Source organism: Scylla paramamosain, unplaced genomic scaffold (genome assembly GCF_035594125.1).
Source record: "Scylla paramamosain isolate STU-SP2022 unplaced genomic scaffold, ASM3559412v1 Contig73, whole genome shotgun sequence".
NCBI lineage: Eukaryota > Metazoa > Arthropoda > Malacostraca > Decapoda > Portunidae > Scylla > Scylla paramamosain.
In genome coordinates, this window is record NW_026973738.1 from 356200 (window position 1) to 381589 (window position 25390).

The 25390-nt window shown below is 35.9% G+C and overlaps 1 protein-coding gene across 3 annotated transcripts in view; it reads right to left on the reverse strand.

The window, feature by feature from the left end:
• Positions 1–252: 252 nt before the first annotated feature.
• The window catches only part of LOC135098682 (calcium-dependent secretion activator-like), a 56793-nt gene continuing 31655 nt past the window's right edge, over positions 253–25390 (reverse strand). For 2 of the 3 annotated variants that reach the window (XM_064001081.1, XM_064001079.1), the window contains exons 2-3: positions 17615–17771; positions 253–2102 (exon numbers count right to left, since the gene is read on the reverse strand). In XM_064001081.1, coding sequence (XP_063857151.1) covers positions 1945–2102; positions 17615–17702 — 246 coding nt within the window. In that variant the 5' untranslated portion in view covers positions 17703–17771 and the 3' untranslated portion in view covers positions 253–1944. Of the gene's footprint in view, positions 2103–17614; positions 17772–23010; positions 23459–25390 lie in introns of those variants that run through there. The other variant, XM_064001080.1, reaches the window with a different exon arrangement.

The window sequence follows — 25390 nt, forward strand, 5'->3', positions numbered from 1 at the left end:
AAAAGATGTCATGATAATGCAACCCATTGATCACATAATGGGCTGATCATCTAAGCCTACGAAAACGCGGTAGTACAGACCAACAGCATACATCTTTAGCTTTCATGAAGTCCTCATTACAGTTACATATACTAGTTGCTTTCCCATCCTGCAACTCTGTCATATACTTCGGCACAAAAGGATGCAGTAGTTTTGATAAATGACTGGTCAGCAGCTGTCAGCTGCACTCAGAGGGAGATTTAAACACATAAAAGTGCTTGAAACATTTTGCCCACCAATACTGTATATACATATGCATTTGAGTCTGATGTAAAACCATCAATCTGAATCGAAGTCAAAAGTATGGTACACATGGTTTGGAACTTCTTAGCTTAACATGCACATCAAATGTGATGTGCAACAAAATTATTTTCTTGTAATCAAAAACTTGCCAAACATACCTCCTTGTTTCTCTTCAGAACTCTGGTTTTGAGGAGGGTTCTTTTGCTGGTTCAGGTTATTGTAAGTTTGATACATTTTTGTTTTTATACATAAATTTCTTATTTTCATGCAAGAGAATGACTTTCTATGACCTTTCACTGTAAAACTTTTTGGGTGGACAGCTCTAATCACAAGGTCTTTAAGAAAGTGAAGTACACTGAACCAATCGTGCCTTGACATTTTTTATTCTTAGATATTCATCAAATCTTTGTTTTTATACAAAATATTATGAACAGTTGCATCCTGAGAGTTCATTCTTTTGCTGTACTGTTTGAGTGTTGCAATATATGTACTCAGTTACAATGAATACAGCAATTGAGTAAGCCCTGCAGTTCAGTGAAATTTTTCAAGTATCTTCATCCCTCTATTCCAGCACTGTTATGTGAAGCTTAAGGGAAAAGCTTTGGACTATGGAGACAGGAGCTACTAATTCTTCGCCTCCTATGTATATATATATATATATATATATATATATATATATATATATATATATATATATATATATATATATATATATATATATATATATATATATATATAATATTGACATCCCTGCTATCAAAGCTGCAAAAACAAACATGAAACATGACAGGGAGGCAGGCCTTTCAGTGCAAATTGCCCATGTAGTTGCCCAAAACAACAAGTATGGCCTATTGAGATTTGAATTTGTTTTGAAACATTTCTCTTTTATATTCCATAATTCACTAGAAACAAACAATGCTAAAAGAGATAGCTGACTACACTCACTCAACAATCCAACACAAGGTTTACACAGATTTGGGTGTGAATACTCCCACCATGGTAATACTAGTATCACAGCTGAAGTCTTTGTTACTTGAGAATGCTGACACTACTTGTATGTACATAAATCTGCATTGTGACTTCATTTTGCACACCTTTATTAACTTGATGTAGGATACTCAGCCTCTTCTGTGTTGGGTCTTCATTGAGATACTGAGTGTTGCATTACTTTGATATAAATTAATATGCACATAAATGCACAAAATTGAAATTGGAATATTAAACCAAATTATGAATAAACCTTGATTTAATGCAACAAATGTTAGAAGGATAGTAAACTCTAATGAGGATGGGATGATCTAATTTCAATATCACTATCTCCAGGTTTAAATTTCAGTCTATTCTAGAAAGCTGCTTTACATCTCACTCTATCCTGGAAATCAGAGTAGCCATATTCATGAGTTCATTCTCATTATATAAAAATAACAATATAAAAATCACATTACTGTTATGATAGTATCCCAGTTTTTACCAGTTCACATATTAAGAAAAAAAAATGTGTTACCTTATTTTCAGAAAATGCTAGTATAAAGATGTTGTTTCAGTATGACTGTAAAAAATGTATTAGTGCAAGTATAAAACAAAAATAACACAAATAAGAAAATAAATAAATAAAATATTATATTTTACTAAGCAAATAATTAATCTTGGATTGTGTGTTTTCTACCAACGGCCCCCTCCCTTATTCTCCCACCGTTCCTTCTCAAAGCCTTTGTGGATGGACTGGGCTATTGAAGACTCCATCAGATCCACATATCGAACAACCATTGGAGCGAATGTTTCTCTGAGGTGTTGATGAAACCGTCCATTTTTTAGGTTATCTGAGGGGGGGAAAAAAAAAATTAATATCCCATGTCATGGATTCCTCAGTTCATTATAAATAGAAAAAAAAAAAAAAACTATAAACAGTTACTTATACCACTAAAAACTGTAACAAATACACATAATTAGAACATCACATCACTCTTAGATACTGAAGCACTGAGAGACTTTTCCAAAATTAGCTGTGAGAAGCAATATATATGTAAGTTTAAAGAAATGACCTAAAAGTCAACCTTTCATGTAATATCCAAAGTTACCCCCAATTCACAAGTGGTATTTTGTTGGGTTGGCTTTGTCTTTTCTTTTTACTGTCTATCCATAGAACATAATGAGATTCCTTTTAGTCTGTACAGGTCCAGTAATAATACCCTATCACTGGATATGTATGCATTCTCAGTGATTACTCATCCATTCTCATTCTTATTTTCACTTTTTATAAGTATTATATTGGCTTCAACCTGGGATAAGTACTATGCCTTTATGTTCAACATAAAACAACAAGCTGATGACCTGGATGGGCTTATATGGGCATGGTCAAATAAAGGTAATTTCTGGGAGTGTTCACTCATGTCCAATTCCTCTCATTTTCAACACCACCCTTCGGGGGAGATTATTAGTATTCCTGAAGTTAAAGATTGATAAAATCCATGGTAGTGCCACATACTCATACATGCTTGTGTTACTGTTGTGCTGATAGCAATCCATCACCATGATAATACATGCCACTGCCACTCTCTTTATCAATACTTAAAAACACTTCTAATCGTAAAATATGCCATCAGATTTATATCCTGGGATGACACATAATCTGAAAATGTAAATGACAATAATTTTTACTCAGCTATAATAGCATCTCCAACAATTGCCCTGCCTCCTCTGTGCCAGCACCAAACAATAGGGCTTGTGGCAAGAGGAGGGTGGGCAGTGTCATTGTGAAGTCAAGCTTGTGGCAAGACTTACTGCTTATTAGTATGGTGTATGTTGCCTTCTAAAATTATGCAAGATGAATAATCTTTTTTTCCATTTTCTTATAAAAGAACTGGACCACCTACATAATTAACACAAAGGGCAGGTGACAAATTTTTCTGGCTACAAGATAAAGGATGGGTGATGGATTTTTCTGGTTTGTCTGTTCCTGCTCTCATTTTGGAGCTCACACAATATCTTTTGGTCACTGTGATTTCTGGGCCTTCACACAACTACTATACCCTCAACCAATGTCTCCACAATTGTCAAGATGGCAAGACCTACAATTTTTTTTTCTTCTGCATCTGATTCTGAGCAAGATTTTCCATGACCAGTGTCTTCAATTCCTTACAAGCCAGTTCTTGATATGAGAAAATGTAAGGAAGGCCATGTGAGCCACAAATACAACACTTATGATGTCCATCATGTAAATGCTGAGCAGCGTTCTGAACTGAGGTCTGCCATGTCAATAAAAATACTGTGCTTCATCGAGCCAGCACAGAAAAACCACATGACCTAGAGACTTTGCATTTGTGTGAGATTAAAGAAGAAGGTTGGTTAAATTTAAAGCAAGCAACCCAGCCAATTTATGATGGAAATAGAATGATTTCCATGAAAATGTAAAAAACATTGCCATACAGGTGAGCAGTTTATAGCAGTATCTTCACCCTCTAGGGATTAATTATGATCCTTAACCCTTCACTATGATGATGCATGAGGTGCACCATTGCTCACCCATACAACCATCTGATGAAGCATCAGGCATGTCACTCCCACGTGATATACACATTTAGAGTTTGAAATCCCATTTTCTGGTACAGGCAGAACAGTGTGAGGTTCACATACGTCATTCACTCAGATCTGGCTCTACCCCATTCACCTGTCAGCCAATCATAAAACAATAAATAATTTCAGTACCACCCACATGGCAACTTTCCATGTTGGCAGTGGGGGGTGAGACTTTGAGGCTGATATGAGTTTGTCTATTTTCCATACATTATGGATGATCTTTCTGACAGTAGCAGGGATGAATCCCAGATGTGGATGAGAGTGATGATAATGATTCCTGTAGTGATGATGAGAGTGATGGCCCTGAGGTTGAGTTGAGAGAGGCTGAACAAGGTTGGAGGTTAATGTCAGACATGTTTTATGATGAGTGTCTTGATTTACCACAGTAACTGTTTCTCAGTTCTTTGGACTCTTGGCAACTCATCACTTGTCTCTCTTATGCCTCCAAACTTTCCTTTGATGATGAGCTGGTTGGCACATTATGTGACTAGATGAATGAGAGCTGCCTAGTTATTTACCAAACATCCCGACAAAAATTGTCATGTGAACAGAATTATTTAAAACCCTGTTACACATGATGACATGTATAACTTTCTTGCTCAAAATTGGTTATAAAATTAAATAAACCGATAACAAAAACAGGTAAAATAGTTCTTGAAAAAGACAGAAAATATCAAATGCCAACTGCACTCTATGGAGAGTGACAGTGGCCTCGTCCTCATACTGTGCTGTTGGGCTCACACTGTGCGCTTTGTAGTGAATATGTTCTTTAGTAATAATGATAAAAAGAATGATGAAAATATCCTTAAGTAGTATTTTGAAATAATCTTCCATTACACATTACTAATCATCAATTGGGAACATGGTGATTTAGGTGGTAACTCATCTAAGTACAACAAAGTAAGTCCAGGATTCAAATTTCAGCTCACTATCAAGATTTATGTTGGGTGACTAGCTGGTCTAGAGTTTACCCAGCATCAAATGCATACCACCAGCAATGATTGAGAAGGTTAAGTGCGGTGAAGAAAAGAAGAGGCCAACTTACTCCATATGCAATGGATGGCACTACCAGTCCACTACCTTTGCTTCATGAGTATTGAGCACTGTCATTTTTTTTATTTAAAAAACTCAAATATACCATATATCCCCCTGTATAGTTTGATCTCAAGCATAGGTTAACCCCTGATTTCTGGGCAGGAAATTAGTAATTTATGGTATATCTTGTACCACCTAAATGAAGGGCAGCAGCCTCCATCATCTACCTAATGAAACAAATCAGTAAACTTGGAATGCTGTGCTGGTAGGGAAGGCAGCAGTAATGGTGTTGCCATCTTGGGGATGTGACTTGATTACATATCAGACTTGCAAATAAAGATGAAATGGAATACAAGAAGACGGTGTATCATTGTAGCAAATAATAAGGAACTCTGTATGGCAAACATAAGGAATTCTATATGGCAAGAGCAATCAGCTGGATGTTGTACTATAGCCTGTGTGCAGCCACTTGCCATTGGTGCGTGTTCATATTTAAATGTCCTGTAACTGTTCTGGTCCCCACATTACAGGAAAGATATAGGTCTATTAGAATCAGTACAGAGGAGAATGACTAAAAGGGTTCAGGGGATGAGGAGTATTCCTTACGAAGCGAGGTTGAAGCGGTTAAATTTACATTCTCTAGAGAGACGTAGGTTAAGAGGGGACCTGATAGAAGTCTTTAAGTGGTATAGGGGTTATAACAAGGGAGATGTAAGCAAAATTCTTAGGATCAGCAACCAAGGTAGAACAAGAAATAACGGGTTCAAGCTTGAAAAATTTAGGTTTAGGAAGGAGATAGGAAAAAATTGGTTCTCAAATAGAGTGGTAGATGAGTGGAACGGACTCAGTAATCATGTAGTTAGTGCCAGGACACTAGAGAGCTTTAAGAGAAGATTAGACAAGTTTATGGATGGGGATAACAGATGGAAATAGGTAGGAGTGTTTCATACAGGGACTGCCACGTGTAAGCCTGGTCGCTTCTTGCAGCTTCCCTTATTTCTTATGTTCTTATGTTCTTATGTAACTTCTAAACCATGGCGTTAAAGGCATCTGACCAGAGAATATTTTCAACTTAGGGTGACTTAGTCTTTGATTTCTGAGGATATGTGATTTTCTAGATGGGACTCCCTATATATATATATATATATATATATATATATATATATATATATATATATATATATATATATATATATATATATATATATATATATATACAGTGGTACTTTGACTTGTGAGTTTAATTTGTTCTGTGATAGAACTTGTAACTCAATTTGCTTGTATGTCTAATGAATTTTTCCCACTGAAATTAACTGAAATGCCATTAATATGTTCCAGTCCCCCAAAAAACAAAAAATTTTTTTGTTACATGTTTTTAAATACAGCTCATATAACCAACCTCTGTTTACCAAATTTATGGTGTAATGACCCCTTTAAAGCTATCAAACACTTGTTTTATTTTACAAAACTGTTTGCATATTATGGCATATTTCAAAATTATTGAATACTTGCTTTATTTTATGAACATCCTAGGTCTTAAGATGCAAGAGAATTGGCTGACACACAGTCAACTGCATGTTTGAGAGACTAATTGTGGGTGTGTAACAGCCAGCAAGTGACCTTGACAAAGGCCGATGACATCTCTCTCTCTCTCTCTCTCTGTCCTGCTCTGGCTTTGCTCATAAGCAGATTTATTTTTAGGCCTCTCCGCTAGTTATACTACTTCATTCAATGATTGTTTAATTTGTTGGCAGCTACCATGGATATGTCAGTGTTGAAAGCCTTGCTGTCTTCTCAGGAGCAGACTTACCCGGGCACCGTGGAGCTGCTATTTCAACAAATTAATGAGAAAGTGAAATCCCTCCAAATAAATGTAAAGGACGTAATGAGTCTTGAATTCACCCAAAAGGAGATGGAAGATTTGAAGCAGGAAATAAAGCAAAGTAAGGAAGACAAGAAAACAATGAAGCTGAGCACATTTGCATGAATAAATTTGAGATAACAGAACAAATATATACAGTACCCTCCCAAGTTTTGCGCCTAGTCCTAGTCTTACCATATATATATATATATATATATATATATATATATATATATATATATATATATATATATATATATATATATATATATATATAATATATATTTAACACAGTTTTTGTCCTTGTACTTATATATATATATATATATATATATATATATATATATATATATATATATATATATATATATATATATATATATATATATATATATATTTAACACAGTGGAACCTTTTCAAACAAATCAGTTTTGAACAAATATTTTTACTCATTATTGCTTCTGTTGTGGTACCATAATTCAGTTCTCAAACAAAAAGTTATTTGATTTAAAATATCAAAAGGCATAGCAAAAGCTGCTGTTTGTTACTAATTTATAATTTCTATAAATATTTACTTCCTTTTTTTATATTTAGAGGAGAGGCATAAAGTGTAAGACAGTAGTTCAATCTTTGAAATAAGGTAAATGATCCCATTGAAAAACCTTGATGTAAACAAATAGTTTTTGGCATTCAGGAGTAATCCTGACCCACAGTGGCAGCTCGTGGCTGTTACTGATGGGGGAGCTGTCTCACATTCAGACAAATAAAATCTTAAATGCTTTTATTGTTATTGTTTAACATACCATTGATTGATAGATTATAAAGATAGATAGATAATTATTTAATTCTTTAGGTCTTATCCTAACAGTAAATGCTTGACTTCCTTAGTGCTGGCTTAGTCTATTTGAAAAGGAAGTCCATTCTCCTGTTCCTGTTTTGTGCAAACAGATCAATAACTTTTTCATTTAAACCTGGCATATTATTCATAGAAATCTTCTCTATTGAAATCATGGCAAGTGCAAGTTCTTTCAATGCAGAAACCGTCTTTGCTTCTTGTGCCATTTTGCAAAATACTGCTAGGCCTACCTGGGAAAAGAAAAAAAATACTATTTTATACGATGTTTCTGTGATTTTACACCATCTATGATAATCAAGACTGAGCACAAGCCATCACTGATCAATAATATTTTAAAATCATCCCTGACCAATTGAAAAACACGATTGAAAATAAGACCGACGCAATAACACTCACCTAGCCACAACAACGGCCGAGACAAGACTGCGCTGGCCGCAGTCCACACTCGCCATTCCGCCCGGGAAGCCTCCCCCCATTTCTCCCGGCTTTCGTATCATTAAATAGTAAATCATTTCTGTACTTCCTCATTGTTTTGCAGTATTTGTTTTTTTCATATAAACATATGAGAATTGGTGTTTTCATGTGAATGATAGTCAAACATAAATAAATTAACATTATTTTCGTGAATCCTAGAAATCCACTGGGGGGGCTGTAGTCTCACAGTCCCTATTGACGAGCTGCCACTGCTGACCCACTTGTGGCTCACTCAGTGACCCCCAGTGCCATCACTACTGCATAACTGCATTTTTCCAGTAGCTTTTCCAAACAGCAAAATGTCTAACTCTTATGATCACCTTCATTTTGGTGGTAAATGGCTTGCTCCTCTCTGTGTCCCTCTGTAAGGCTTCCTTCACTAGATTGGTGACAAAGAGAATATCTGCACAGTCTAAACTCTAAACAGTATCTTCTGATGAGTTCTGTGTCACTAACTTCTTTCAATACATCCTTTCTAGATAAATCATTTGTGAGCTGGAGATGTGAAGCTGCCATCTTGGCTATGGGAGCATCTGTCACAAGCTGCTAAGAACATGGTAGGCTGGTGTCTGGGAATGGATTAATCCATTTTATATTGATTCCTATGGGGAAAATAGTTTTGGTTTTCAAACACTTCGGATTTCAAATAGTATTTAGGAACTGATTAAGAGAGAGAGAGAGAGAGAGAGAGAGAGAGAGAGAGAGAGAGAGAGTAAGAGCGAGAGGAAGACAGAAGATGCCAGAGGCATGATGAATACCTGCCTGCACTCCCAAGTTTACTTTAAAAACTCACATGTCTTCCTAGTTTTCTTCCTATATTAATTTTGTCAACTTTGTCCCTTCCTATTGAGCTCAATTATAATATAATAGAAGGGTTGGTCTCTCCCCTCAAACTCATTAAATTTCACCCAGTCCCTCCCATAAGTGCACAATAATTTTTGCAAGACTGTAGTCCTTTACGAGTAAGCATAAGCGAGGGTGACTGAGTGTATGGCAGTTACCTGCCATACCCCTGGCCTCCCTCGTTCCTTCCCTGTTACCTGCCCCCTTTTCCTATGTCATGTGACTCACTCCCATGCATCTGAGGGAGCATGCAATGGCTGGAAGATGCATCCCATTGTCCTTGTCCAGTCAGGCACTTGTTGACATAAGGAAAGGACACAGATAGCTTGCTTGAATGATGGAGCACTGGCACATGAGTCAGAGGGATAAGTTAGAGGACCATTATTAGTAACTATTGCCTGAGTGTTAGCAGCAGTATGCCCCTGCCTTTGCTAGGTAGGATAAGCACCAGTCACAGGCCTGGCTGAGTGTTATGCCAGTCAAATTGTGGTGGGCTATGAGTCTCATCCTCTCCATCATGGCATCCCAGTAGTTTGTGTTTTGTTGAGAGCCTGGGTCTGGTTCTCTAATCATCCCAGCCCTGTCTGTTGTGGTGTACTTGTGTCATTAATGTTTTTGTGATGTTAAATGTGACTGGCTTTCAGAACTTGCTACTGGGAGCTCTGAAGCCAGAGGACTTCATAATTCTGTGTGCGTGTGGCTGTCTGTATTCCTCCAGGGGACTGCATATAGACTATTCATGTGCAGAAGGATATAATATTCTGTTTGGTGTGGGCTTTGGCCCATTATGTGGGAGGCTGTCCACAGAATATTACAAGACTCATCCCAGTTTGTCCTCTGTCCTAATTGTGCCCCCCCCGGCATTTGGGTTGTGACTCTTTCTCTGCAAGGAAGAGTTGATTTAATGTATATTATATTCCCTTCTCCATGGGTGGGTAAAAGGAGTGGCAGCCTCATAGATTTGATAGTTGCTGCCAACCCGTAGTTCCCTCAGTTACAGTAGACTTTTGAACGCAATTACTGAAGACAATTTAGTGTGTAGTCCAAGAGGACCTAAACTACTATACAATATAACCAATGAATCGGTTACTAAATATCAGATGGGTAGGGTTTTCCATAACACTGCCCTTTGATTTTACTGAGCATTTACACATTATTATTGGAATATATTTGAATGGCTTGCATACAGAAGCATTACAAAAGCTTGCACTTGGGTTGTTTTAAAAGTACATGATATCATTTTCTAATGAGAAAAATCACCATCTCTCTACTTGCAAACAGTACATCATTGCAACTTGGAACATATTTCTGTCCACCTGGCTTGGATGTGCTATACATATGTTACTCAACACTGATGAACAAGTCAAGTTCCATAGCTGAGATGGTATTGAAATGTACATAATCGGGGGTAAGATCTCTAACAATGACTCTTCAAGAAAATGGTTTTACATAAGATTTAAGGTACTGGAAAAAGGTATCCTCTATCCCCAAATACACTGGACTAAACTGGTGCCATTATTAAAGAGTATAATCTCATCCAAAAAAGGGCCATTAGGCTTTCAGGTCAGCAAAAAATGAGACAAGATGGATACTGCATTAGGACAATGCACCAGCTCACCAGTCACAAGTTGCACAGCAGACTCTTGATGACATGGTGTGGAAATGATAAGCCCTCCGCCCTATTCACTGGAACTGGCTTCATGTGCTTCTTTTTATTCCCTGAGGTGAAAAAAAACTTCATTTTACATCCCGTACTCAAGCTATCATTATGATGGTGTCTTTAACATGCCAAAGAACTTTTCATCACTAGTAGGTGATAAAAAGTGCATTGCATGCTATGATTATTGCATGAAGCAATTCTGAAGACAGCTAATCTTATGTTGATGATTCATGTTTTAGACACATGAAGCCTGATATCATTGCTTTCAAAACGACCCTTATGTGTATAATTTCTCAGCCATATTTTTCTGCCTATTCTTTCCTTCAACTGCAATACAGAAACCAACTTGTTTATATTTTCAGGTCACATTAGTTGATCTCCACTACTATAGTTTATTACTTTCAATTTACCGCTTTGTTCTTTAAATCTTTATATCAGTCTTGACCACTTAATTTCCCTGATCTACTAAAAACCAGCTCAATACAAAATCTTGAGCATCATAACTTGAATTATCAAAGATAAGTTTCTTTTACCTTTACAATTTCACAATTTATATGAAAACATCAATTTATATAAATCATACAATTTCACAATTTATATGAAAACATCAATTTATATAAATCATCAATAAATAACATAGCTGCATTTAATTTTGCAGTATTTAAAGATGTGCATATTTGCCTCCTGACCTTCAACATTCATAAATTTGTTTAGGAATAACAGTCTCTATAGGGTGAATAAAAAAAAAAAAATAAATAAATAAAGAGCCAATTCTTGAAATAAATTTTAATAGGCAGCAGTTTTGAAAGACTATTTACACAGAACTGTGTTTCTCAGTTTCCATTAAATACAAAAAATAAATAAGAATAATAAGTAATTAAACAAAATAAACAAATTAATAAATAAAAATAAATAAATAAGGCAACTTTTCCATATGACAACCACCTCATTATATTATATTGCCTCTCTTTAAACACTTTAAACACTTTAAACACTTTAAACACTTTATTATGTTTGTCTGTAGTACATATATAAGCTTAAGGTACAATTAATTGAAAGACAAACAGCCCCTTATGAAGCACAAGCTTTTTGGGCACACTTAATATCTACTTAATACTGAAATGTAAAACAACACTAAACTAAAAATCTAATTGAAGAAAATGTAAAAAAAAAAAAATATATATATATAAATAAGTAGCAATAACAAAAGATTTAGGGATAAATGGCTTTGCAAGAACAGGAAGGAAAGGAGAAAAATCATAATTATACATGAGAAATAGAGAAAATTGAAGTGGAATCTGATTATAAACAAGCAAATATTTGTTTTGAGAATAATTAAACAAACAGAAATAAATATGTATATATTGTCACGAGAGGGCAAGATCATGAAGATACCCAGACTGAGTCCCAGCTGAAGTGGAGGATGACGTCACACTACGTCACCTCGCCGGCCGCCTACCCTGGGGCTCGGGAGTATCACGTGACGTGTAGCAGCCCTGGGATTGGTGGCGGAACAGTTTGGGAGACAGAGTGGCGGGAGAACACTGGTGAGGGAAGAAAGCCCGCGCGTCGCCGACACTGCCTCCTGTACTTGTATGTGCCTTTGTGAGCTGGAGCGAGGCGTCAAGAAGCCTTCCGAGGGTCGACAAGAGGCCCGGGGTGCCGAGCTACAGCATAGGACTACTGTGTAGTGTGAGCAACGGAGAATAGAGGGCCAGAAGCCGACAAGTGTGTTTTACTACTCGCCTTCTGAGGGGAGCCAGGGGAGAACACGGAGCGCCGCAGGGTAAGTTCACCGTCACGTATGCAGGAAGCACCGGACCCTAAAAGTGTAAGTGTGACGGCCCACGGGGTGGTGAAGTTACAATATACTAGAGGATATAAACTATTTTAGTTACAGAGGATATGAACTATTTGGTTACAATACCAAGAAACAAAATAATAGATATTGATAAAAATTGATTGAAGTACAAGATGTGTCAGTATTGAGACAATAAATATTCTTTTAGTTTTCTCTTAAAGATATTTACGCTTAATGAATTTTTTATATGTGACAGGGTGCTATTCCATATTTTGGGACCTTTATACATTAAAGAGTGTTGGTAGAGAGTTAAGGTATGATGGGGAATCTGTAGAGAATGCCTGTAGCGTGTGGAGTGGTTATGAGTTAGGGTCAGGGTATTGTTGTTGTTGGAATTTATCAATTTGAACATGTATGATGCAATAGAGAAGTTTGATAAGTCAGAGAGTTGAAGGATTTTCATAGATTTAAAGAGTGGAGGTGTGTGTTGGAGGAAGTCACTATTAGTCATGATTCTAATAATTTTCTTGTGGAGGATGTTTAGATTTTGTAGATGACATGGGTAGGTAGTGGACCAAATTGGATTACAGTAGGTTAAGTGTGGGTATATATGGGCATAATACATGATTTTCATAATTTCCACTGGAACAAAGTTTTTTATTTTCAGCAATAGAGCTATTGATCTAGATAATTTTAGGCAAAGGTTTGATATGTGATATTTAAAGGTAAGATTATTGTCAAATGTGACTCCAAGAAATTTTGTCTTAGAAACTTGCGTGATATCTTTATCTAATATGGTAAGTCTAGGTAAGGGTTGGTATTTGGTGGTGGTATTTGTAAATAACATGTAGAAAGTTTTAGCTGTGTTAATTGTTAGGCGATTTGCAAGACACCATTCAGAAAAGGCAGATAATTCTAGGTTGGCTCTGTAGATTAGGTCAGTGGGATTATCACCAATCATGTACAAGGTGGAGTCATCAGCAAACTGTATAGTGTTGAAAGCAGTAGAGGCATTGCTGATATCGTTGATATATATCAGGAAAAGAATAGGGCCTAAGATGCTACCTTGTGGCACGCCAAGATGTATAGGTTTGATGGTTGATTTAGAGTTACTGTAGGATGTAAAATGAGATCGGCCAGTTAAATATGATTTGAACCAATTTTCCACACAACCGCGAATACCATAGTGACGTAATTTGTCTATTAGAATGTTTGGGTCAACTGTGTCAAAAGCTTTGCTGAAATCAATGAAAATGGATATTATAGACTTATGTTTATTCAAGGCATCGTGTAGGTCAGAGGTAAACACATTTATAGCGTCAAAAGTATTTAGTCCGGGGCGGAAACCAAATTGCCTATTATTTAAGAGTTTTTGTGAATTGAGGTAGTTCATGAGGAAGTTCTTCATAATGATTTCAAATATTTTAGAGAACACTGGTAAAATAGAGATTGGTCGGTAGTTTGAGATATTAGTTTTACTTCCCGATTTATGGATAGGGATAATTTTTGCCAGCTTGAATCTATTAGGGAAAACTCCATCTTTTATTGAATCATTGAATAATTTTGAGAGTGGCTCTGCTAGAAGATTTTTGTTCTCTTTGATTATTTTCACAGGTATTTCATCCGTAGGGCATTTTTTATTTTTTAAGGCAGAAATAGCTTTTACTATGTCATTTCCTGTCACTATGGGAATATTCATGGAATTTAGGAAATTACCTCTGAGATAAGAAATGTGTGAGTTTTGAGCTCTAGGAAGCTGGGAGCTAAGTTGAGGTGCAATTTGTGAAAAATAGGTGTTGAATGCATTTGAAATTTCATGTGGAGTGTGCAGGACTGTGTCATTATAGTGTAGTGTGTGGGAGACCGTCTTGTTATTATTATTAATGTTTTCTATTTCGGTAATTAGTTCCCAAACTTTTTTTGTGTTAAGTCTAAAATTTTCAAACCTTTGTAGGTAATATTCAGATTTTTTGCGTTTTATTAAGTTATTTAGATAATTTCTGTAATGTTTGTAGTGGTCCATTGTAATTGACCCTAGTTTGTATAGTTTGTACAGCTGATATTTATGTTTTGTTGAATTTATTAACCCCTGTGTTAACCAAGGCTTACTCAGTCTTTTGGATGTGATAGTTTTGGTTATTTTGGGGAAGCAGGAATAGTATATTTTATATAATTTATCCAGAAATATGTCGCAGTTTGTGTTTGTGTCACTGCTAGTGAGGTAGAGATTCCAGTCTGTATTTGATAGGGTCTGTGTGAATTTCAACCGATTTACTCTATTTTGTAGCCTAAAATCAACTTTGTGGTGAATATTGCACACTTTATCAGAGACTGGAATATTGATAAACACTGGAAGGTGGTCACTGATAGGAAAGTGGAAAATTCCAGAAGAGACTGGTTCATTGAAGTTTGTCCAGACGTGATCCAATAAAGATGGGGCTGCAGTTGTATTTATGTCTGAAAATCTTGTTGGTCGAGATATATGTGGGAAGTAATTGTTTGATTGCATAGTTGTAATGAAAGAGTTAGTAGGAGGGTGTGATACATGTTCAAGAAGGTTTATATTGAAGTCACCTATGAGTATATTCCTGTTGTTTGTGAAAAAGTTATTTGAAAGAAGATTATCAATATATGCATTAAATTCATTTACTTTAGCATGTTTACTATTTGGTCTGTAAATACAAGAAACAGAGTAGCAGGTAGTAGGTAGAATAATTTTCACACTACATAGTTCAGCATTTTCATCACACATGCAAAAATCCTTAATAATTTCACTTTGTAGGTCAATATTTACATAAATTGCAACACCCCCACCTGGAGAGTATAAAGGCCTGTGAACATGATATGACTTATAGCCATCAATTTCGTGAAGGTGAACATTATTTGCATTGAGCCAGGTTTCACTTATACATAAGATATCAGGGAGTTTGGGAAGAGATTTGATAAGAGAGATTACTTGGTCATAATTTTTGTTTAGTGAGCGGGCATTTATATGGAGAATATTAATATAGTCAGCGCTACTTCTTGGTATAACATTCATGTATGAGGTAAGGTCATGATAATTACAGATATCATCTTAACTCAAGAGATAAGTACATGGAATTTATTATTTCTATGCCGATGCTATCAGATTCATTGTTGTCTTCTAAGTCGTTGAAAAGTGTATTGAGGAGATTCTCACTAGTAAAGTTCATGATATAGAAAGGGGAATTTAAGAAAGGCTAGTAGAAAAGGGGGCAAGTATGGGTAGCAGAGAGGGAGGAGGGAGTGGAAGGGATTTGGAAAAGTTTAAGGGAGAGGAAAGGAAGGATATGATAAGTAGAGATAGAGAAGAATAATCAAAGAATAAGGAAATACATAATAAAAAATAAAAATAAAAATTAAATAAAAAGAAATTGGAAGGCTTACCAGGTATGTCATAAGAAGGGTGGAAGGTAGATTGCAAAATGTTTGCAGAATTTGGTGATCAAAAGGATTAAGTTGATAAAACTATAAATGTTCAAGATATTGGCAAAGTAAAGATGATTGAATAAAGCTTCATACCCAAGATATTGGCAAAGTAATAGATAAATAGGCAAAGTAGTAGATGATAAAAGAAAGTTTCATATGATGAAATCTAGAAAAAATTAAGATGAATAATAATAAGTTGGAGACATGCATAGGATATGACATATAAAATATATACACAGGAAAGGATAATGAATACATTATATATATATATATATATATATATATATATATATATATATATATATATATAAATTAAATAGACATAAAGATATCTAGAATGTTTGGCAGGAAATATTGCATCATGTTGAGTTGAGAGCACATTTAAGACTGGGTCAGAACAGGATATTTATCTAGGAAAATGTTCAAAGACTGTTCAGTGGTTATCATGTGTTTTTGACTAGATGTTTTTAATTTAACAAAGATCTTTCCATCCCTTGTGTAGCACTGTTGGAAAAGCTCCTTGTTTTTTTTCCTGATACCCCAAACTGTATTGAAGATATTGCGTCGTTTTGGAGTGAGACTTTCATTAATATAGAGGCTAGGTTTAACTTTTACACAGGCATCCATTATTTCTGCCTTCTTTGATCTATTTAGCAGCTTTACAATTATTGGTCTCTCTTTGTTTTGACTTTTTGAACCTAACCTGTGAGCAACATTGATGTCAGCATGACTTAAATTGATGTGCAGATTATCTTTAACTGAATTCACAACAAGGTCAGTTGAGTTTTCATGGTTTTGTTCTCTGGGCAATGCAGGACCACTAATTATTATAGTATCTCTTCTTTCATATTGTTCTACATCATCTAGTTGATTTTCAAGTTTACTGACTGTATCCTCAAGTGAGGTCACTTTGTCCTGCAACTTTTCAATTTTTTCATCTTTTTCCTTGGAAAGAATAGACAGAGCTTTCACTATTGTGTTCACTATCACTTTACCTTCTTTGGACAGACGAGCAATGTCACTGGAGATGAAGTCAAGGATGTTTGTTGTGGGTGCTTGTCCCATGGCTTGAGTTGGTGTCTTGACCATCTCGGCTATGGCTGTCCCCTGCTTCTGTCCAACTGGAGTAGATACTACAGCTGCTACGTCAGACCCTGCTGCACTCCTTGTTTGCACCATTTAGCTTGCGAGAATCCAAGTAGTAGACTACGTGCAGGTATAATGGAGTAAACAGGTACAGGGGCGAATCTGCGACGAGCTGGGGTTTGTTTACGTTTGGCAAATATTGTTGGAACAGTCCAGCGGCGGAGGCAGGGGACTTGTTTTGCTGGCTTATTCTTCCTTCACATCCTTCTATGTACTGGTTCTTGTATGGATCTTATGGCGGAGACATACCCGGGGCAGCCCTTAATGGTTCTTGGATAATAAGTGGGTGTAGCAAGCAGAAAAAATGTGGAAAGTGAGGAGCTCCAAGGCACACGTGTTTCCACGTGCTAATCGTCTCTCTCTCTCTCTTTCCCCCATCATCCATTCCTTTTCCTTCATTGGAGTTATTCCAAGTGCAAAGATTGCAATGGACATCAACCAGAGATATTTAATATCTAGGAAAAAAACTGTATCCTTCAGACTACTAAGATACACTATGTATATTATAACTTTAGATGCACTTGATAATGTTATAATCATTTTCTACTCACCATTATTTTGCACTCATAATACTCAAGATTGATTCTATCAAGTTTCCTTTAATCTGAGTCCAAACACAGGAAAACTTACCATCTGTTCTTAGGTAGTCATTTAGTATCTGGAAGAGTGGGAAGGAGTCCCAGGTATCAGGGGGTTGTTCTGCTAATACTTGATCCATGTCCACAGCAAACAGGGACCAGAAGATCTCTGCATGCTCCACTAAAAGGTCACTGAACCATGCAAATGCCTGCAAATAACAGGTCTCAAAGTTAAACTTGGGTGAGCAGTTAAGCATCTTGTATACAAATAAAAACTGGTATAGGCATGAAAAATATGAATGGACAAAGAAATTTTTAAAATTTAGTAAAGAACATTTTTAATGTAAATAGTAAAATGAAGGCAAATGAAGTAAAATAAATGCAAGCTTTCCTCTGGTTTATAATCAACATCTGTCAATTAACCTATATAAAAATGAGAAGCAGTTGCTATCTGAAATTCACCAAGAGTCACACCATTCAGCCAATCTCTACCATGTTAGGGCAATAAACTTTCTTCACCTCATACTCTCTCTCTCTCTCTCTCTCTCTCTCTCTCTCTCTCTCTCTCTCTCTCTCTCTCTCTCTCTCTCTCTCTCTCTCTCTCTCTCTCTCTCTCTTCCATGTGTGTATATTGACTTAGTTGTGATATACAGAAAAAGAACTATGCTTATAATGTACTGTCTCCATATCTAATATTATCCAATTTTTCCTTGTTCATGAATGTTCCTTGTATGGACTATTTTCTCATCTAAATCATTCCGGGCTTCTATATTTCTGTGCTTCTGTACTTCTATGCTTCTTAATATCTCTCCTATAAATTATCCTTTCTACCTTTCTTCCATATCTACCTGTGTCTTTTTCATTCCACACTATGTCTTCTCTCTATTTGTTCCACTCCTTTCATCATACTGAACAATACAATTAAGTCTCTTTCCTTCTTCCTCATGTCTAAGGTTGTGTGTGTGTGTGTGTGTGTGTGTGTGTGTGTTTACCTAGTTGTATTTACCTAGTTGTGGTTTACGGGAGGGGAGTAATCTCATAGTATCCTGTCTCTATATCTATCCAGTTTGGTCTTAAAAGCATGGATAGTTACAGCATTGACAACATCTTCACTGAGTTCATTCCATTTGTTCACTACACCTCTTGATGTCTTTTCTACAGTCAACTTTCTTCAGCTTCTTATTGTGTCCCTCTGTAGTCTGTGTCTAAATTTATAAAACATTTTTTTTTGTCCACATTTTCCATACCATTTATCATTCTATAGGTGTTTATTAAATCTCCTCTCTCTCTCTCTCCTATTTTCAAGGGTAGGAATTTCCAGCATTTTTAATCTCTCTTCATAGGGTGACTTGCTCAACTCTGGAACCATCTTAGTGACTGCTCTTTGTACTCTTTCTAATTTTACAATATTCCTTTTTGTATGAGACCACACCACTGCCACATATTCCAATCTTGGCCTTATCATGGAACTCAACAACTTTTTATCATTCCTTCATCCAAATATGAGAATGCCATTTTTACTCTTTTTAACAAATTCATTGTCTCTCCAGTAATTTTATCAATATTTCTGTCTGGAGTCAAATTTTCAGTAACTGTTACTCTCAAATCCACTTCCTTTTTTGACTTCTTTAACTTCACACCTTCCATCTCATAATGATATTGTATTCTTTTCTTACTCTTATCAAACTCCATCACTTTACATTTACTTAAATTGAATTCCATTTGCCAAGATTTACTCCATCTATCTATCTTATTGAAATCATCTTGCAGTACCATGTAGTCATTTACATTTTCTACCCTTCTCATCAGCTTAGCATCATCCGCAAATAAGTTGATATAACTATCTATTTCTTCATTGATGTCGTTCACATATATTACAAACATTATCTGTCCCAACACTGACCCCTATGGGACACCACTAGTTACTTTCAGCCAAGATGAATTTTGGTCTTGTATTACAGTTCTCATCTCTCTATCATCCAGATAATCCTCCATCCACTCCAGCAGTCTTCCTCCATTTTTTCCATAATTTTTAATCTTCCGTAGCAATCTTCAGTGTGGTACTTTGTCAAATGCCTTCTTCAAGTCTAAGTGGACACCATCCACCCATTTGTCTCTCTCCTGCGTAATATCGACTACCCTTGAATAAAAGGACAATAAGTTCATGGAGCATGATCTTCCCCTCCTAAAACCAAATTGACAATTTTATCTCTTTCCAAGTGTTCCATCCGTCTTTATTGTTCTTTCACATAATTTTCCTACAACACTAGTCAAGGACACTGATCTATAATTTAGTGGATTTTCCTTATTTCCTCCTTTGTATATTGATGTAATATTTGGTCTCTTCCAATCTTTTGGTACTCTTCCCTGTGATAGTGAGGTCACCACTAGACTGTGAATTTTATCAGCCAGTTGTTCTCTACATTCCTTTGATATCCAGTTTGATACTCCACCTGGACCAGTTGCTTTATTTATTTCAAGTTCTTCCATCATCTTAAGTATTTCTTCATAACTGACTGGGACTGTACTTAGTATATTCCTCACCAACTTATCCCTTCCAGCATCAAACTCTCCTTTCCACAGTAAATACCAATCTGAAACTATTGTTCATAACCTCTGCCATGTCCTGTGCATCATCATAGATTTTTCCTTCAACTTCCAATCTTGATACACCTTCCTTCTGCTTCATCTTCTCATTAATATGTCTAAAGAATAGTTTGGGTTCATTTATACACTTATCTATTATATCTCTATCATACTTTCTTCTCTCCATTCTTATTATCTCAATGTACTTGTTTCTAGCATCAATATATTCTTCCCATCTGCTCTCAGTTTTCCTCTTCTTCCATTTATTCCAAACATTTAATTTATGATTTCTAGTCTTTGCATTTTGTATTGAACCATTCTTTACCCTTTCTACATCTCGTTCCTCTTTTTAGGTACAAATTTCACCACAGCAGAATTATATATCCTCATCAATTCATCCCATTTTTCCCAAACATCTTCTGCATCTTCAAAGTCTTTCCAGTCCACCGCAACAAAGTACTTTCTTAATTTTTCCAAAGTCAGCTTTACTATATTTAAATTTTTTTACCTTGTAATTTTCATCAATGATTACATTTTCATTTTTCAAATTAGATTCCATGAACACATGATCACTTTTACCAAGAGGGGTTTCATAGTGTATTGTTTCAATAATTTCCATGTCCTTGGTAAATACTAAATCAAGTCTTGATGGTTTATCTCTTCTACTAAATCTGGTATCACAATCAACCCACTGAGTCATCAAGTTTTCCACTACCCAGTTCAATAGTCTATTACTCCATGATCTCTCACTTCCAGTAGTTGTCAATGTCTCCCAATTTATCTCCTTACAATTAAAATCACCAACAATAACTATATGATTACTTTCCATCACTATCTTTTCAAGACCTTTTAGCACATCTACCAACATCTCTTTATGCTCTTCTTTTCACCAAGCATTGGTCATAAGTGGCACATACACTCCTACATAATTCATTATCCTTCCATTTTCACTTCTAATCATCATTTGTAGAATTTCAGACTTGTCTTCACTTTTTATTACCTTCTCCACTTTGTCACATTTTTTAGTCAGAATTGTCACTCCACCTCCTCCCTTGTCACTTCTATTTTTCATCCATAAATCATATTTATCATCACCAATGTCAGGAGTTCCCCATTCATTTTTTCATTTTGTCTCACATAATACAACATCTAGTGCAGTTTTGCTTTTTTTTTTATTTTTTTTATGTAGGAAGGATACTGGCCAAGGGCAACAAAAATCTAATAAAAAAAAATGCCCACTGAAATGCCAGTCCCATAAAAGGGTCAAAGCAGTGGTCAAAAATTAGTGGATAAGTGTCTTGAAACCTCCCTCTTGAAGGAATTCAAGTCATAGGAAGGTGGAAATACAGAAGCAGGCAGGGAGTTCCAGAGTTTACCAAGGAAAGGGATGAATGATTGAGAATACTGGTTAACTCTTGCGTTAGAGAGGTGGACAGAATAGGGGTGAGAGAAAGAAGAAAGTCTTGTGCAGCGAGGCCACGGAAGGAGGGGAGGCGTGCAGTTAGCAAGATCAGAAGAGCAGTTAGCATGAAAATAGCGGTAGAAGACAGCTAGATATGCAACATTGCGGCGGTGGGAGAGAGGCTGAAGACAGTCAGTTAGAGGAGAGGAGTTGATGAGACGAAAAGCTTTTGATTCCATCCTGTCTAGAAGAGCAGTATGAGTGGAACCCCCCCAGACATGTGAAGCATACTCCATACATGGACGGATAGGGCCCTTGTACAGAGTTAGCAGCTGGGGGGGGTGAGAAAAACTGGTGGAGACATCTCAGAACACCTAACTTCATAGAAGCTGTTTTAGCTAGAGATGAGATGTGAAGTTTCCAGTTCAGATTATAAGTAAAGGACAGACCGGGGATGTTCAGTGTAGAAGAGGGGGACAGTTGAGTGTCATTGAAGAAGAGGGGATTGTTGTCTGGAAGGTTGTGTCGAGTTGATAGATGGAGGAATTGAGTTTTTGAGGCATTGAACAATACCAAGTTTGCTCTGCCCCAATCAGAAATTTTAGAAACATCAGAAGTCAGGCATTCTGTGGCATCCCTGCGTGATATGTTTACCTTAACTCACTTAATTCCATTTTAGTTGACATTAATCCATTTACATTAGTATAACATACCTTACTGTCTGATGTACCATTTCTCTATTCTTATATCTCTTACTCTCCAGAAATTTTTTTCTTCTCTGTTCGTTGTTCCTTTTTTTTGTTTAGCCTCATTTACTAGCTCCTTTTGCTTCAATCTTTCAGTCTCATCCATATCCCTGTTTATCCACAGATTCTTATATTCTTCATCTCCAGACAACCTCCAAGACCCATTAATTACTTCTACTTGTACCTGTGTTGCAAACCTTATTCTTATGGGTCTCATTTTTTTTCTTCATATTTCCTAATTCTATGGAACTTTTCCATTTGGTTTACTACCTGACTGTCTTCAGCCATCACTTTCTTCAGTAACTTATTCAACATTTTCTTTTCCTTTTCCTCTCTTTGAATTCTGCTTACCTACTATTTTCTCTTCCTTTAAACCAAATACAATTACTTATTTATATTTTTCTACAGTGTCTCTCACTAACTTTTCTCTTCTTTATTAACATTTACCACTTTTTGTCTCAGGTTTTGTTTCTCATTTTCTTGTTGTTGTATTATTTTCTTTAGTGATTCTTCTTCAAATTTATATTCATTTAACCATTTATTTTGTCTCATTTCCACATCCTTTTACACTTCCCTTCATTTCCTCATTTCCTCTCTGAACAGTTTCTACTTTTTCCTTTATTTGTTTCTTTAAACAGTCATTTTCCACCTTTAACTTCTCATTTTTATCTTCCATCTCAATCAACTTTGCTGTAATAGTCACCAATTCATTACCTGTCTTCTTCTGGTGTGCCTCCAATGTTTTTATTCTCTCCAATAACTTGTCCATTATTTCTTCCATATGCAAAATTTTTCTACACTGCAGTCTATAATTTAGTTCTCTTTCTTCTCCAGTAAAACCTTCAAGTGAACCTCTTTCTTTTGGGGTGGTGCCTTCCACCATGTTTGTCCAAAATGTAAACAAACCAAACCAAACTTTCCTAGAGACGGGATGGTACTGTTTCTCCCCTCCCTATTTACCACCTAGGTATTCCTGTGTCTTCATAACATATCTTGTTCCACCATGAGTGATTTGTGTTATTACTTCCTTGTATATGCAGAGCACTAGAAAACATGTCCTGTCAGCTCCACCTCCGCCGTGTGTATGTGTGTGTATTGGGTGTACTGGTGGGTGTACATACATATATACATGCCCAAGAATTCTTCTAAAAAAGCTGTATATGTAATCATGATTTCATCAGCTATGCTTTTCCATACAGTGCAGGCAAACTGCAGTGCAAACAATTCACACTCTTCCTAATCCTATTCAGTCATTTGTCATAAATAATTTTTTAGACATTTAGGGCATCTAGTTACCAGTCTTGAGTGCATCATCCTTCTCTGAGCCTATTCACTGTCACTCTTTGACTAGTTGGCTTGAACTCTACCCTTTCATGATTCTCCATTGCATTAGATAATTTCTTTTATTTTTTGACACATAGATCCACAAATGGATGACTTCAGTGTGTTCCACAGTACAGCCTAACATTTTTTTTTCTATTTTTGCACAATCAAGAAATCCTTTTCTTTAAACTTATCAGTCCTGTATACAACCATTTCTACAAGTGTTACTTTCTACTCCTCTTGTGAACTCTTCACTTAAATCATCTTCCTCTTCACTTTCAATATGCTTGTCATTACTTTATATGTTTACAGTACCACATTATAATCAGTACCCTATGGTATGAAGTGTTCTCTCCACTTCAATTCACATGTAAACTTCTGACAAACTTTATGCTATACCCCTTGTCTAGTTGTGTACTACCTATCATTCTACATGCTAATTGCTTTCTTAACAAATATGGTGTACACTGTGGGCCTTAGAGCACCAACAAACTTAAGTCTGTATGTCATACACTGCATCCACAACATTCACAGCTACCATGTAAATCACTGTATACCAATGCACATCTACATACATAACCATATATATATATATATATATATATATATATATATATATATATATATATATATATATATATATATATATATATATATTTTACTGAGAAGCATAAGAGTACTACTCATTTAGCCTACACTAATAAACAGAAATATCATCTCATCAAAAAACTCATAATCTTAGTTAGGCCGTGTGTTATCAGCAAGGCATATGCATACAAGTATCAGAATTATTTTGCCCAAGTTTAACTTTTCAAATAATAATTTGAGCATTTATCCTTCTCACTTGAAGTACAGTTTTTATTTTATTTTCTCATTTTTTTTTGCTATCAACAATTAAAGTTTATTTGAACATACTTCTCTCCCTTTCAAAGGCCCATACCAGTTTTCCATGAATAAGACCCATTTATTCATTATGATTTTCACAAAGCGTACATCCACACACCTCTAACTCCTGAACTAGCCCCCATTTATATCTGGAATTGCTTTTACAATTACACTTTTCTCTTCTTTTTTAAACAGTATGTCAAGTACAAATTCTGAGTAATGCTAGAGCCACATCTCTCTATGCTGCAGTAGCTATAACTGAGTAGATACTGACTGACATCCATGCAATAGGAAGTGGCACTGAGACCATACCAGTCATCTTAGCAAGTCTAAGAACTATGACAGCCTTCTAACTTATAACCAAAAGGCTTATGATCCTTACTTTCAGATGGATATGGCCATCTACCACTTTTCTTATAGGTGGTGGAGCTTTTAGCCATACTGTCCTTTCCATTCATGGGACAAATGCAATTAGCAAGGCTTATTTATTATGTTCTCTTCCTTGTGGAAAAAAAATCAACTTGGAGAATCCTCCAAATTTCTGACGTACATCAACAGCTAATGTGACTACTATTCACATTCATTCATCAGTTTAATCATGCAGAGGAAATTGTTTTGTGCACTTTTTCAATATTCTAATGTTCATTCAGATACCATTGTCATCTAAGCTGCCTATAAACATACACATGTGTTCTGCATCCTTATGGTTAGTAAATTATACTACACAAGTAATTCATAATATGAAATAAAATGTTAGTATATGATGGTATTTGCTAATAGTTACAGAAGCAATGTTTTGTAGGTCAGGGATGTTGACAGGTAGTGAGTTCAGGTTTGATTTGAAGTTTGACAGGGATGCTGGATGACACAGTTGATTAAGTTTATA